Genomic DNA, 13628 nt, shown 5'->3' with positions numbered 1-13628 from the left:
GGTTTTTATTCGAAATTAAAACTTTCAAGGTTATGAACGAGTGCTAAGAAGCTACTATGAAAATTGTATTCATATAAAATAGGTGTTTTTAATTTAATAAATATTTTTATAAATAATTTATAATAATGCTGATTGATAAAATACGTAAGATTATGTGCAAAACAATTCCTACAATTTCTCAATTTAAGTTTCTAAAAGTTTAATACCAGAAGAGAAAAGTAGAAAACAAACAAACTACCGCACTTTCATAAACTGGTTCAAGAAGAAAAGAAATGTTCTTCTTCTTATAATTTTTAAATCAAAATGAAGGCATTCTTTTAAAAAAGAACAAGAGAAAGGCAAGTTAAAGAAGTAGAGTTTTCTGACAGAAAAATAAACTTCAGCTAGCAAAATATTCATTCAAAAACTTCTACCATGAGTAACTTTGAGGTAGTTAAGGACTTTGTCTACTGCAGAAAACACCTCCAGCTCTTTCTTATCGCTGTATCTTTGGGCTAAGAAAGCAATTGATTAAGAATGGCTGAAATACAAACACGCTTCAGCTTCGGCTTCGTCTGCGTAACGTTGGCCCTGCTTCAAGGTTGTTTTGAATGACACTTCCAAAATGACATTTCTAAAATGACAGTTCTGTTATTAGCAGCTGTTATTTTTTCTCAAAATAAAAAATATGAGTTTTGAAATCAACAGCCTATAATTAACAATGGGAATCCCTCCAAAAGCAAATGTATTTAGTTTGTTGACTTTTTTACAGCTGTTGAGCTGTCAGACAAAGCAAATGTTTAGCAGAAGCATCGATTAGATTATGGCAAAAGCGAATGAAAGCACCTTGGAATAAGTTCTTCGCGTGATATTCGGTCCCCTATGCATAGAACGTAAGTGGAGGAGAAGACGTAACGACGAGTTGTAAGGGCTGTATGGCGGCGGCGTAGACTTAGAAAAAAAGGATAAAAGTCCAAGGACTAAGATGGCTGGGTCACGTAGACCGGAAAGTCTTCGAATTCACATATGTATCCACAGGGTAGCGCAGTAGAGGAAGACCGCGGATCAGATGGCATGCGCTATTGGAAAGCGACCTCACCCAACTTGGAGTGCGCAACTGGCGACATCCAGCTAGGGATACATCTAGACCTTAAAGCTGTTCAGTGTCCTCGATGCATGTGCCATACAAGGAAACTGGCATTGAGGGAGGGATAAGCTTTTGACACAGTAGAAACCATTGATTTTTTTACGCATCAAATCCTACACGGTTATTGATTCACCATTTCTCAATGCTGTCAAGATCAGTATCTAATGAGGTTATCATACTCTGCCGTTGGCAGTGCACATCCGAAAAACAAGGATGGGAATCTTATAACAATATGAAAAGATGAGTGTACTGTCATCAGCGAAACAATTTAGCGGGTTAGAAGTTTCAGACAAAAGATCACTTATAAAAATAAGAAAGAGTATCGGAGAACAAACGGAGCCCTGGGGCACACCAGTGTTTATTTTATGGATATCAGATTTGAAACCGTACAATACTATTTCAATTGAACGGTTTGAAAGGTTATTTCTAACCAAACAAAGAAGAGATCCATCAAAACCAAATACGCTCATTTTCGATAAGAGAGCTCGATGATAAGCTCTATCAAAAACCTCTGAAATATCAAGTGCAATTATCTTACTTTCTCCAAAACGATGTAAGGATTTGTTGCACTGTTTGATCAGATAAGCCATATGTGCTGACCAGTGGATCTATTGCTACGAAAGCCATACTGGAGTTCATTAAGAAACTTTCGTTTTTCATCAGCTGAAATATGATTAGCATTTCCACGAGCTTAGACAGAAGGGACGTAAGTGCAATTAGACGATGGATAGAAGGGGATAGGTAATTAGAAATTAGGTAAAATACAATATTGGTAATTCACAATCTCAATTGCATTTAACAACATTTATTTGAAATCTTTGCTCTTTGATCATACGAGCAAAGAACTATAAATTCGTCCTTAAATACACGCATAACACAATTAAGAACTTTCTAAAAGGAATCAACATGATATTGTGCTAGTTTGTCAGCATCTGAAGATCGGCCAGTTCTTTGAATTTAAGGAAAGTGGGTTAAGTCCTATCTCTAAGTTTGTAAAAGAGGAGATGACGCATCGTTGATGTACTGCAATACAAAACAAGTCTAAATTCAGTTTTAGAATATTAGTTTTTAAGCTAAAATCGTCTAGTTCTACAAAAAGTAAAGTAAGTACACATAATTTTATTGGTTTAAATCAATAACATACATTTTTTATACTTTATATTTAAAAAAAATTCTGCCACAGCAACAGATTTAACAAACAAAAATTAATTTAATTAAAATTAAGTATTAATTAAACCTCAGTTGGATGTAATACATTTATAATTAAAAAAAATTATTAAGTATTACAATTCTTATTTAACGAAAGTCTGATTATTGAATTAATAACTATTCCCCAATATCTAATCAAAGGTTAAATGACCCCAACATACATATACCCTCATCCCTCATGGTAAAATCACGCAAGTATTTTCAATAAATCATTTTTATTACAATCTTCATTTGGCTATAAAAGTGTCAGAGTCGTCAATATATAAAATCAACACCATCAACTCTTTTCTTTTTATTTTAAACAATCAGTATACAAAAACAGGAAAAAAAAAGAATCAAGAAATTTGATACAAACCTCTGAACAGTGCGGCCTTTACAGGGCTCATAGACCTCGTCGTATTTCAAGTCGTTCGTCAGCACATAACACAACCCTTGCCCGTATTGATTTTCACGTATTTTTGTTATGTATCGATGAGCACACACCAGAACCTGCACATCAAACAAAAATATAAATTCAAATAAAAACAACCATGGATAATTTGATTAAAAGCTGATTTATGCCCCAAATGTCACAGTAAGGGCATTAATTGATCATGAAATTCGATCATCCACTATATTATGATGTATGAATAAATAGCGAATTGACAACATACCTTGCCTCCAAGACCCTGTGATCGAACTGTCACCCCAAGCCATTGTCCCTCCTTGATCTCGTCATCCGATGGTGGCGAGAGTTCTTCAATGTCATCACTATCGTAAGCTATTTTCGAATAAAATTATTAGTGATTGTTTACTGCGTTGATAATAATAATTCGTACGATAGTTTATTAATAAAAAAAGAAAACAAGAAGTAAATGAGAACAATAGTGAAACATCTATTTAAACAAAAGTGTCGTGAAAAAAGACAAAGAGATGATTGAAGGAGAAGTATTTATAATGTAACTAAGCTTGTTAAATGCTAAAAATTATTTACAATTTTAAATTAATTATAAGAAAAATATATTAACAAAAAGAAAGAGGAAGAGAAAGTAAAAGAGGTTAGTAAAAAAAGCGCTATGTTAATTAAAGAAACTATTTACATAAAAACACACAATACAAAACATTTCAAACAAATTTTAATTACAATAAATTAATTTGAGTGAATCATTTGGCGCATTTAATTAGTTTGCAGCTTTTATGTGAAACTGCCCCCAGTCAAGGTCTAATTAACCTCGTTGTACAAAATTCTTGAATTTAGTTAGAATAGAAGGACTTGATGTGAATCTGTCACTTTTATGAAGACTGTCTCCATACATTTACATGTTGATGTAACCAGAATTTGCTTTCTGGGGAATATCCATTATCCAGCCCTAGTCCTATTATGAGATAATTCAATGATGGATAAGCCATGAGATAGTTCCAACATCATCGAAACCCTTGTCCCGCATTTATCGTACTGTTGATGGTAATGATGATGATGGATCGTGGAGACGAAGAAGATGTATGTTTGTGTTTAATGTTTGATGAATTTGATGATAACAATAATGGCACACAGAAAAGGAGGAGAATAAACAAAATAAGAAAACAATAATAATTCCTTGGAAATCATGCTGAGGGTTGATTTATATGCTAAACACTTTTGTCACTCCAAAGAAATTCCTATAAATATGTATTTATTCTTCTGAGAAATAATTTTCAGCAAGAAAGAGTTTTTAAATGCGATAAATCATTGTCAATATTTCCCTTTTTCTTTAAACTTACAATAAATTACGCAGTGTAAGGAAATATCCGTTGTAAGGCATTCTCAAAAACTATTAAAATTGATTTGTTTTAATCTTTTATGCGAAATATCAAAGATATTTCCTTTCTTCTTACTTCGGGGTTTTTAAAACATTTTCCAATAGAAATGAAAAACGATTTGTTCTAATTCTTGTTAAAGATTTTATAGACTTTTTACACCAAAGCCCACATAAAATTATCAGTTTTGGCCGAACACCTACATCGAAAACTCAAGTTTTTCCCCTCATTATTCATATCATAACATAAGCAATGGCTGCGTTCAATCTCAGACAGATACGGTATCCTGATACCTTTTTGCCAGCATATAACGTGTAAAATAATAGTTAATCAAAAAGAAAGGTAAGCTATTCTCTCATATTCCCTTTTTTAAGGTTGGGAACATAAATTCAATTTGCTCTTCTTGGAGGAGTGCAGATAGAGATAGGACCAGCTCCGAGACCCAAAAATCCGGCGGAGATCAATTTTTCAAGAAATTGTAAAAAGAAATTTAACATACATACATTACACATTAAGGTTATCTCTTATTTATTAAATTGTTACGCAACTATCAATTCATCATCGTCCGACGAATCAGTTGAATTATCCATTAAATGTTTAACTTACAACAATTTTGACTAAGCTTACATGTTTCTCTGCTTTTTGTGAACAGTTGAAAGTTGTTTTTATTTATTGACAGCTATCTCAATACAGCTATCCAATTCGTTCCAATCAACAAGGTATCTACCCAAAATACCCTACCCAACACGAGATTGAACTTAGCCAATAAGTTTTCGTTAAAATTAGTAGCAATTCAAAGATAAACTAAACAAACAAACCTTTCGAAACATTCAGCGCTCAATTAAATGTAGACAAAACAGCTGTTAGCTGATGTCAAAAGAAATATTTCACTTCGAAATTGTTGAATTTTTGGCAACAGAAGTTTCACATAAAATATAAAAATACAAACTCACAATTTGGTGGTGGTAAAGAACACTTTGCAAGAAGTAAAAATGGAAATACACAATCTCAGAACAAAAATCTAGCATTTTTTTTCTTTCGAAGTCCCAGAATTTGCAAAAGAAAACGACATTTTTTTTCTAGTGATAGAGTTCATCTTTCTTTTTATGTATTTAAATCGATTTCCAATCCAAAATCGGAATGGATTTTATTTTCACTAGTAACAATTGAAGGACTTAACTGTTACTTTCAAATTTTGCATCAATACAAGATTTGACAGTCGATATTGCAAACATTGAAATGTCAAACGAAAACGTCTGGAAGTTCGAAAACTTTTTGCTGAAAACTCGGTTTTGGGTTTGGCGTGAAAATGCTATTACAATCTTTTCGACGTCTAAATATTTCATCTTGACGACAAGAGTGCTATTGGGGAGGCGGGAATTTTACCATTTCTTAAAAAAAACATTATAAAATAAGTTTAAAAAACATTTATCAAGCATCGTTGTTTTTAAAGAGGGTGTACTTCTTGTCCTTATATATTAACACATCCGTCAGAACTTTCCTATCAGTCCATTGAATTTCAGCTTCCCGTCTTATCGGATGAAGAGCCAATTTTAGCTGTGAATGGTTTTCATCATAGAAAACAATTATTGAAATTATTTTGACAGGGGTTTGATTGCGATCATTGATAATTTCAGTTATTGGAATAAATGTCCACATTGAAATTCAACGGACATTTTATTTCTGACAGAAATCTTACATTGGAATGATTTATATAAAAGAATCTGCTGTGCAGTTTGGTTAGCATACAAAATTCTGTGAGTGATTTTTAATCGATCAGGACTTTGTTTATCTAACCAAAAATACACATTAAAATGTTTGTCTGGATTGATTTCAATGATATATTAAACTGGTCTATGAATTGGGGGGACGGCCATTCATTTTCCTGAGAAGTTTTACACCCTAAGGTAAAACGAATAGTTCAACTGATTTGTGTTTCAATTTCACATGCATAATTTTAATAACGGATCTCCAACGATTGGTTTAGACCAACGATAGCTATAACTCAATGCTTATAAGTTCTCTTCAGTAGTTTCTACAAATTCAGCAAATCTGTTCGTTAAGTCTTTACAGTACTTCGTCCTTTTTATGTTGTTTAATGATGAAGCTCGTTTCTGGCTTCGTCCATAAGCTGAGCCCTTGAATATGAACAATCCTCAAACCATGGATGAATCATCATTACATCCATTTATATTTTTTTTTTTGGGGGCAGTTCAAACTCTTGAGGCATTATCGATCAGATTTATGTAAAGAAGTAGTGTAACATTGGACCGATCATTGATAAATTATATTAAGATGTATAGCATAAAATTATCAACCAAATTATTTCGGCAAAAAATAATTCCAACAATATTTTAGTCTTTTATTCTTATTAAAATTCTGAAGCTCTTAAAAAACGAGCGATATATTACAAGACGCAATATTTGACTAGGTTTTTTGCAATTATATTAAGGTATCTTGCTTTCAACTGTTTTCCCAATTCAACTTTAAGAAGATTTTTTTCTGTTTACAAAGTGAATAAGCGGAATATTAATGACTAGAAGACTTATGTCCTATGTAAACAGATTCTTAAACTATGTATACGAGGTGTAACATCTAAAAACCAACTCCTTCCACTAAATCTTTCTAAGAACTCGAAATCTTTTTTATATGAATTTTTGAATTGGTCTCCAGTGATCTTGGTCAATTATTCCACTTAAATAATTTTATGGAATTTTGCTTTACTTCACCTAAAAGTTTCATCTTACATCTGAAAACAAAAATAATCATAATAAAAATGATTCTTTAGCAATATTCTTCTTAAAGTTCTCATATTGAGGTTCTTATGCGAATCACTTTGGACCATTTTTGTATGATGCGGTGAGGTGACTCTCTCATAAACACTCTTCTGAACTGCCCACGCGTGATGTGGGAATGTGTCTTCACATCACGAAATCCGGTAAAACCATCACCGCCACCATTATCACCACCACCAACATTTTATGTGCATAATTTTTTGTTTTTGTTAGAAACTTCTTCCAAGATTCTGATTAAAATTCACAGCGACCACAAACACTTAATTGCGGACACCGCCAGCCGCCGCTTCCATCGCCACCAACCGGTAAAAAGATCTGCCACTCAGGGTAACTAAATCGCTGAAAGGTTCACATAGCTACGTACATATATGTATACAGAAAGGTATTATGTTATGCTATGCGGTAGAAAGCTAAAAGCGTGGGCGTTTGAGTAAAACACATGTCAAGCATTGTGCACTCAAGATGCAAATCGTATATAAGCGCGGCACGCAGAGAAGCGTGTTCCAGAGCGATATGCTTTATGAGCACACAGCACTCAAAGATCTCTAGCCCACAATCCAAGTGACAGCTGGTTGAGTAATGACCACTGTTGGTCTTGGTTTGGTCTTCTCTCTGGACATATGGCAGAAACTCCTTGCGTAGCTTATACTACGGTAAACCATATACACTGTTCCTGATAGGGTCTATTGAAATCCAATTAAAAAATATGCATATTGTATGCCCAGTCGCAAATTTAATGAACCTTGAACAAACTGTTACGTTGACGACGACGAACGGAGAAGACCGACGATTTCGACGACAACGCAACTGGAATCGTGCATGCAAGCAGACCTTTCACTTCGATCTGCATGCTGGAGAAAAACAAGAGTCGCCGCCAATTGGGACACACTTCATCTGCAACTGAAACTGCAGCAATTGCAACGGCAAGATGCAGGGGGAAACCTTCAACCTTCAACAGGAATCAATATTGAAGAAGTGGATCTGGCACGGCGGCGGCGGCTTCATGGCAGCGCAGGCCACCGAATGCCATTGGATTTATTATTTTTTCGTTCGTCTTGTTGTCGTCGCTTCGCGTCGTCGTCGGCAGCGTTGCAGCAGTAGCGATAAGCAAATTTGTTCCTATCCCAATGTTGAGCTGCTGCAACAATATTATGGTAATAAATTCTATAATGGCACACAACTTGCTGTATCTATGACATGGACCAGCCTTGATGCCTTCAGCCTGCAGCCTGCAGCTAGCAACCCGCATTCTCCAAGCAGTGTTTTCTGTTTTGTAGTGCTTTGAATATTGGAGTAGTTGAATGTTGGAAGTTATTTAGAGTTTGCTCCAATCTTCGAATGGAGCACTAGGAAATGGGATCAATGCACAGCAACAACTAACGTACGGCTATCGCAGCTGACATTAGATGCTGTGAGCGACTTTAACTTAGACGCTAGACGCGTGCGCGCTCTAAACTTGTAAAGTGTCAGTGTTTGTTTATTTGAGTGCATTTTTGAGATATGTAATGCAAAATGTGGCATAGAACTTCCGGGACAATTTGGCAGTGACTAATTGAATATTTTTTATTGGTTCAGCTTTTAATTAGAGAAATAATCAAGGAGTGTATAAAAGGAAATATTGACGTTTCTGACAAAATAAATTAATGAAACTGAAATTTGAATATGACTCTTGGGTAAGACATTTAAAATATTTGTAGTTATCGGTACCGTGAAGTAGATCTTGCGGCCTCTTTGAATAACCAAATAAAGCTGAGTCTGTAACGTTTTCTTTGCTTATAGTTTGGAACTCTTTGAAAATGTGTAATGTTTTGGTTGTAAGACATTTTGAAATGGTATTTCTTCAAAAACATTTGAGTCCTGTTCATAAGGGGAGAGAAGTGTAGATTTTTCGCGTTCATTAAAGCGTCTTATATTTTGCTTACAAATAAGGTGGATTTTTTCTGCGTTCTAAATAAAATTTTGAGGAATGTACATAAGTAAAAATTGAAAAAGAAATATTGATCCAATGATTGATTTGATAATATTTTAATAGCTGTTTTAACTCCTTCAATTTTACCAGTTTAAATGGCCCATTATGATACCACAAGAAACTTCAGGTTTTCCTTTAAGCTCAACGAAATCAGTTGGGACATTTCACCTAGAGATGATCCACAGTTATGGACTGTTAGTTATTAGCGGCCTGACTATCTAAGAAACTATCAACCCCTCCATTTATTTCTGATCCATCTGTGTAAAAGTGAATTGACTCAGCTTTCAGGAATGCAATATCCTCCAAGAAAGATCTGGAAGGTCTAGAAATCTGGAAGTTTCTTTTGAAGTACAGTTGAGGTGTAGTCCGTGTGCTTTGGAATTGATTTTAAGTACTTAAGAATTACGGAGTGGTCAATGCTGTTTTAGGCGAACAGCAGAACTTGCAGCTTTTGTTTGCTAAATATATCAAGAGGTGTAAGGTGCGTTCTAGGGTTTGTAATGCCGTTTCCACCGATTTACCTTTACAAAAGGTATGTTTAGACATAGACAGAAGACTTGTATGAATACGTGTCCTCAATCATCAATCACTCTTTCTAAGGTCTTAACAAGCAATGATGATAGACTTATGAGTCGTAAATCTTTAGGGTTGAATTGCGAGCATTTTCCTGCTCTTGATATAAGAACAGCTTTTACTTCACTCCATGCCGAGGGGATATGGACCAGATATAATCAGCTGTTGCCTAAATTGGCACTTGATCCTGCAGATTTAAATGGTTCGAAGTTGTTGAAAATCCATCCAAAACAAATACATTTGGAAAATATGGCTATGCTAATAAAAACGCTTAAAATTGTTTGCATCCATTTTCTTTGGTAAACTGCTCAATATTTGTGTACCGACAGAATATTTTTACACTTTTCTTTATAATTGTTTACGTTTTTTTTTTAAATTTTGTGGTGAATAGGTTTAGCAATAAACTTCTAAGCTTGGCTAGATTAAAAGAGTATAGTATTAAAACAACAGGTGAAGGAGAGGTAAAATGCTAAAACTTTAAAATTAATTTTACAGCTCCTAAGTTCTCGAAAACGAGTGAATTTAAGTTAAAGTTTAAAAGTCATTACGAGCACACATTTAGAATAAGTACAGAATATAAATGGGCTCATCATTTTGTTGTGCAAAAATTCCAATTAATAAAAATTTAAATGCATCAAATTGCGCACAATTAATGCATGCTAATGATAATGACTCATAATGCGCTAACACTATTCGTTGGAAACGTTCCCACATGTCCTACATTTATTTTAACTATATTTTCCACTGCTCCAAGTCTCGACAACTCGACACATCTTATATGATGTTGGAACTTGGAATAGTCCGTCGACGCTACCACTGCCGGTCGCCGCTGCCGCCACTGCTGCTATAAAGCACTGCTTTTACAGTCACCACCACCGCCGCCGCCAATACCACCGTCACCGACCAAAGACCAATCCCATCCTATCCTATCCTATCTATAAATAACACATGACATAAATGCTATCTGGGTATTCATATGAGTTGAAGAACTCAAAATCTCCTCTTTTCCATCCCGAAAAGCTATAGAAAGAGTGCTGGTTTACGGGGAGTTTGACGCGGGATTCATAAATTATTTGAAAGCGAATAATTTCTCCTCATCATCACAGCAGAAGCAGACCCAGCCAAAAGATGGTGATGCCGGTCGCCAAAAGTATGCGGATAAGCCTGACGTAGTGAGAACAAATAGAAATGCGTCCGTCGCGTCGCTCGGTCTTTTAGTCATTCGCAGCAAAGCACAAGGATTTTGTTTTCACAAATTCGTTAATCGCCTTCAAGAGTGCCGATTGAGACTGGGACTGGTACCGGGAAAGAGACCAAGACCGAGACCGGGAGTTGTCGGGAGGTTTGTGGAGCCGCCCTGCAGTCGGCGCCTCGTCTCTTTGTATGTTATGTTTTTTTTCGACTTGTTTCCAGGGTGTAGTTCACATGGCTTGTATTAAGCATTCTGTGTTAGCTGAGAAATTCTTGCCGCCTGGATGAACATGTGGCGCGCTCCATCACTTCGTTGATGGTTTAAATGGCGCCAGTGTTGCCGAAGCTACAAATTTAAATGTTTTTTCGATTTATCTTATTTTCGTAAAAAAACTGAATCAGATATCCGGGAAAGTTAGTACAATCCTGAAAATAAGTGTACAAAAATGGATTCCAAAACCATACTCCTGTATTCCAATTTTATTTGTTACCAAGAAAACAAAATTCCAACCCATTCTCAAAAAAAAACGTAACCTCTCGGGCATTTTTAAGAAAATGATGTTTCAGAGATTCGAAGCCGACATATAGCCTCTCAAGACCTGTCATATAAGCAACACAACATCAAGAAATTCTTGGTAATGTTTTGACAAATTAAAATTGAATTCATAATTCTTAATAGACGCATAGTTTTGAAATTATTTATTGATGTATGTACTTATCTATGACAGAAATGGAATTCAATCATGTCTGATGTTTTGAACCATAAGATTTATTTGCCCCAGCTTAATATGATTGAAAGGAGATTGAAAAAAAGACTTAAAAGAACAAGGCAACAAAAACTAGAACAAAAACAAATTTTAAAATGAAGAAAGAATGTTCCTTTGGCGACAAAGCGATCCAAACAAATTTATCCGTTTTCCTATTTTTCTGTCAAATAAGTTGTCTATCAGCTATCTATTCAATGAGCCAGTTTATAGTTTTAAGATCCAAACATTTCCTTATTCTAAGAAATACATATAAGCAACATTTCTTACTTTTGCTGTCAGAAATCTGAGAACAGAATTTTATGATTCCATTTCGCACAATTCAAAAACTATGAAAACAAATGCAAACGTTAGAAGAAATTTTGAATAAATAAATAAGGTGGCGCAACAGCTCGTAGAGAACCAGGGCCTATTCCGAACGGTTGGTTTGAGAAATGTTTCGATAAGAATTACTCTTGTAGGATTTGCCAATTCTTCGCAAGAGGTAGCACTCGTTAAAAAAAAAATTAGGTGACAGAGGAATGGGTTGAACCCTAGACCACTTGTTTGATAGACCTACCATCACGCCACAGGTACTACCGAATATTTACCCATTTTATCAATCCATCTGAGAAATTTTTCAGAAGTCGAAGAAAGTATTAACTCACCAAATCTTTGTAAAATGGTTTTCTTATTGGACTCTTTCGAGGCAACTCATTCTGACGTTTTATCTCTTTATATCTCGATTCAACTTGATTTATAAACAACATTTAAAATGTCAGTCTTAAGCATCTTGCAAATGAGGTATGAACTGCGAACTGTTGTGTTTGCTCATGAGCTTTATTTCTATTCGCAGATAGCGACGAATTGTCAATATTTATAATAACTCTTTTAAACAAACAAAACAAGAGTGGTATAATTTGAGGTTAAGTTAAGGGCGACCAATTTATTCGCTGCAGTGTGGATTATATGTGGAGTGGAATTCGAATAGAATTTGACAGTTCGTAGTAACCACACTGCAATTCGTTGCTACCAAATTGTTTTTACAAAATTGTCTTGTTTTAGAGAAAAAAATGAAAATTTTATTATCCTAACATACGAGTACGTGCCAATTGGTCTCTTATAATAAAAATATGTTTTTGTTTGAAATTGATTTTTTGAAATGTTGAAAATCACGTTCGTTCGTCCATTCGTTGTTCGCTCTCATGTACAAGGCCCTCTACTGCGTTTTTATTTTTTGTATCTAAACAGAATCTGAATGTGTCAAAATAAAAATTGTGTTTGATTTTCTGTTCAGTGTACTCAGAGCCAAAAGTGAGTGGCAAGGAAAAGTTAAAAGGCTAAGGACGTACATTTTTTGATAAATAAGTTTTTCAATATTTTATTTATATGAAAAAAAAAGAATTTATTTGTTTAATTTTAAAAAGGGAAAGTCTTTAATCATATTCTCTATTTCGTGCTTTATCCATAATAAAGAACTATTAACTTCTAACTCAAGTTAAGTTCCATTCCATTCATATTTGTAACTCTCAAAACCGCAAATGCCAATCATTTCCTGAGTATTTAAAATGCCCAAATGCATTTCTAAAAGAATTATCAGGTGATCAGATAATTTTAAGAGCACACTCTGAAGAGCCACAGTTCAGAGATTTGAACTAACCAAGAAAAACCACTAATATAAACGCGGCCTCTTCGTCACTAAATCAAAATCAATGCTGATGCAATGTATTTATAAACAAATTTACTGCGAAATTATATAAAAAATATCACGCCTTAGAAATATCTGCTGAAATCGAAGTGATTTTCTTGCAACACTTAAATGATCCTAAATTGTTTAAAATGACTCCTTGTAGGGTTGAAAAATGGTTGAACAAAACTGTTAACAAGTTAAAATTTAAATAATATCAAAAGCTTTCAATCAAAAAAGATATTGAACCTTGCTTTAAAATTTCGAAATATTTAAGTAATTACAACAATAGAACGATCTTAAAAAACACACACTTAACACTCTAAGAAGAACATCTGATGCGAAAAGCAAGTTTCGATTTAAAGCTGACAAAAGCTTCACAAAATATTTGTAGTTATTTCAAAAACTTCAAATAATCTTGTCATCAAATAAGCATAATAACGAGAATAACGAAATGGAGCTGTATGAGGTGGTTTGAATTATAAATGTTAAAATAAATTTTGAAAAAGAAAAATATATAATTTCTTTCCATTCAACTTTTAGCTTGGGAAAAAATTAT

At 34.3% G+C, this 13628-nt stretch overlaps 1 protein-coding gene across 2 annotated transcripts in view; it reads right to left on the bottom strand.

Moving 5' to 3' along the window:
• LOC129944612 (integrin alpha-PS1) overlaps positions 1-13628 on the bottom strand; it is a 94931-nt gene that overhangs the window by 5982 nt on the left and 75321 nt on the right. For both annotated transcript variants that reach the window (XM_056054156.1, XM_056054157.1), the window contains 2 exons: positions 2989-3095; positions 2691-2824 (listed from right to left, as the gene is read on the bottom strand). In XM_056054156.1, coding sequence (XP_055910131.1) covers positions 2691-2824; positions 2989-3095 — 241 coding nt within the window. The remainder of the gene's footprint in view (positions 1-2690; positions 2825-2988; positions 3096-13628) is intronic.

Source organism: Eupeodes corollae, chromosome 2 (genome assembly GCF_945859685.1).
Source record: "Eupeodes corollae chromosome 2, idEupCoro1.1, whole genome shotgun sequence".
Lineage (NCBI taxonomy): Eukaryota > Metazoa > Arthropoda > Insecta > Diptera > Syrphidae > Eupeodes > Eupeodes corollae.
The sequence above is the reverse complement of the archived record's forward strand: the minus strand, read 5'-3'. Positions and strand labels throughout refer to the sequence as shown.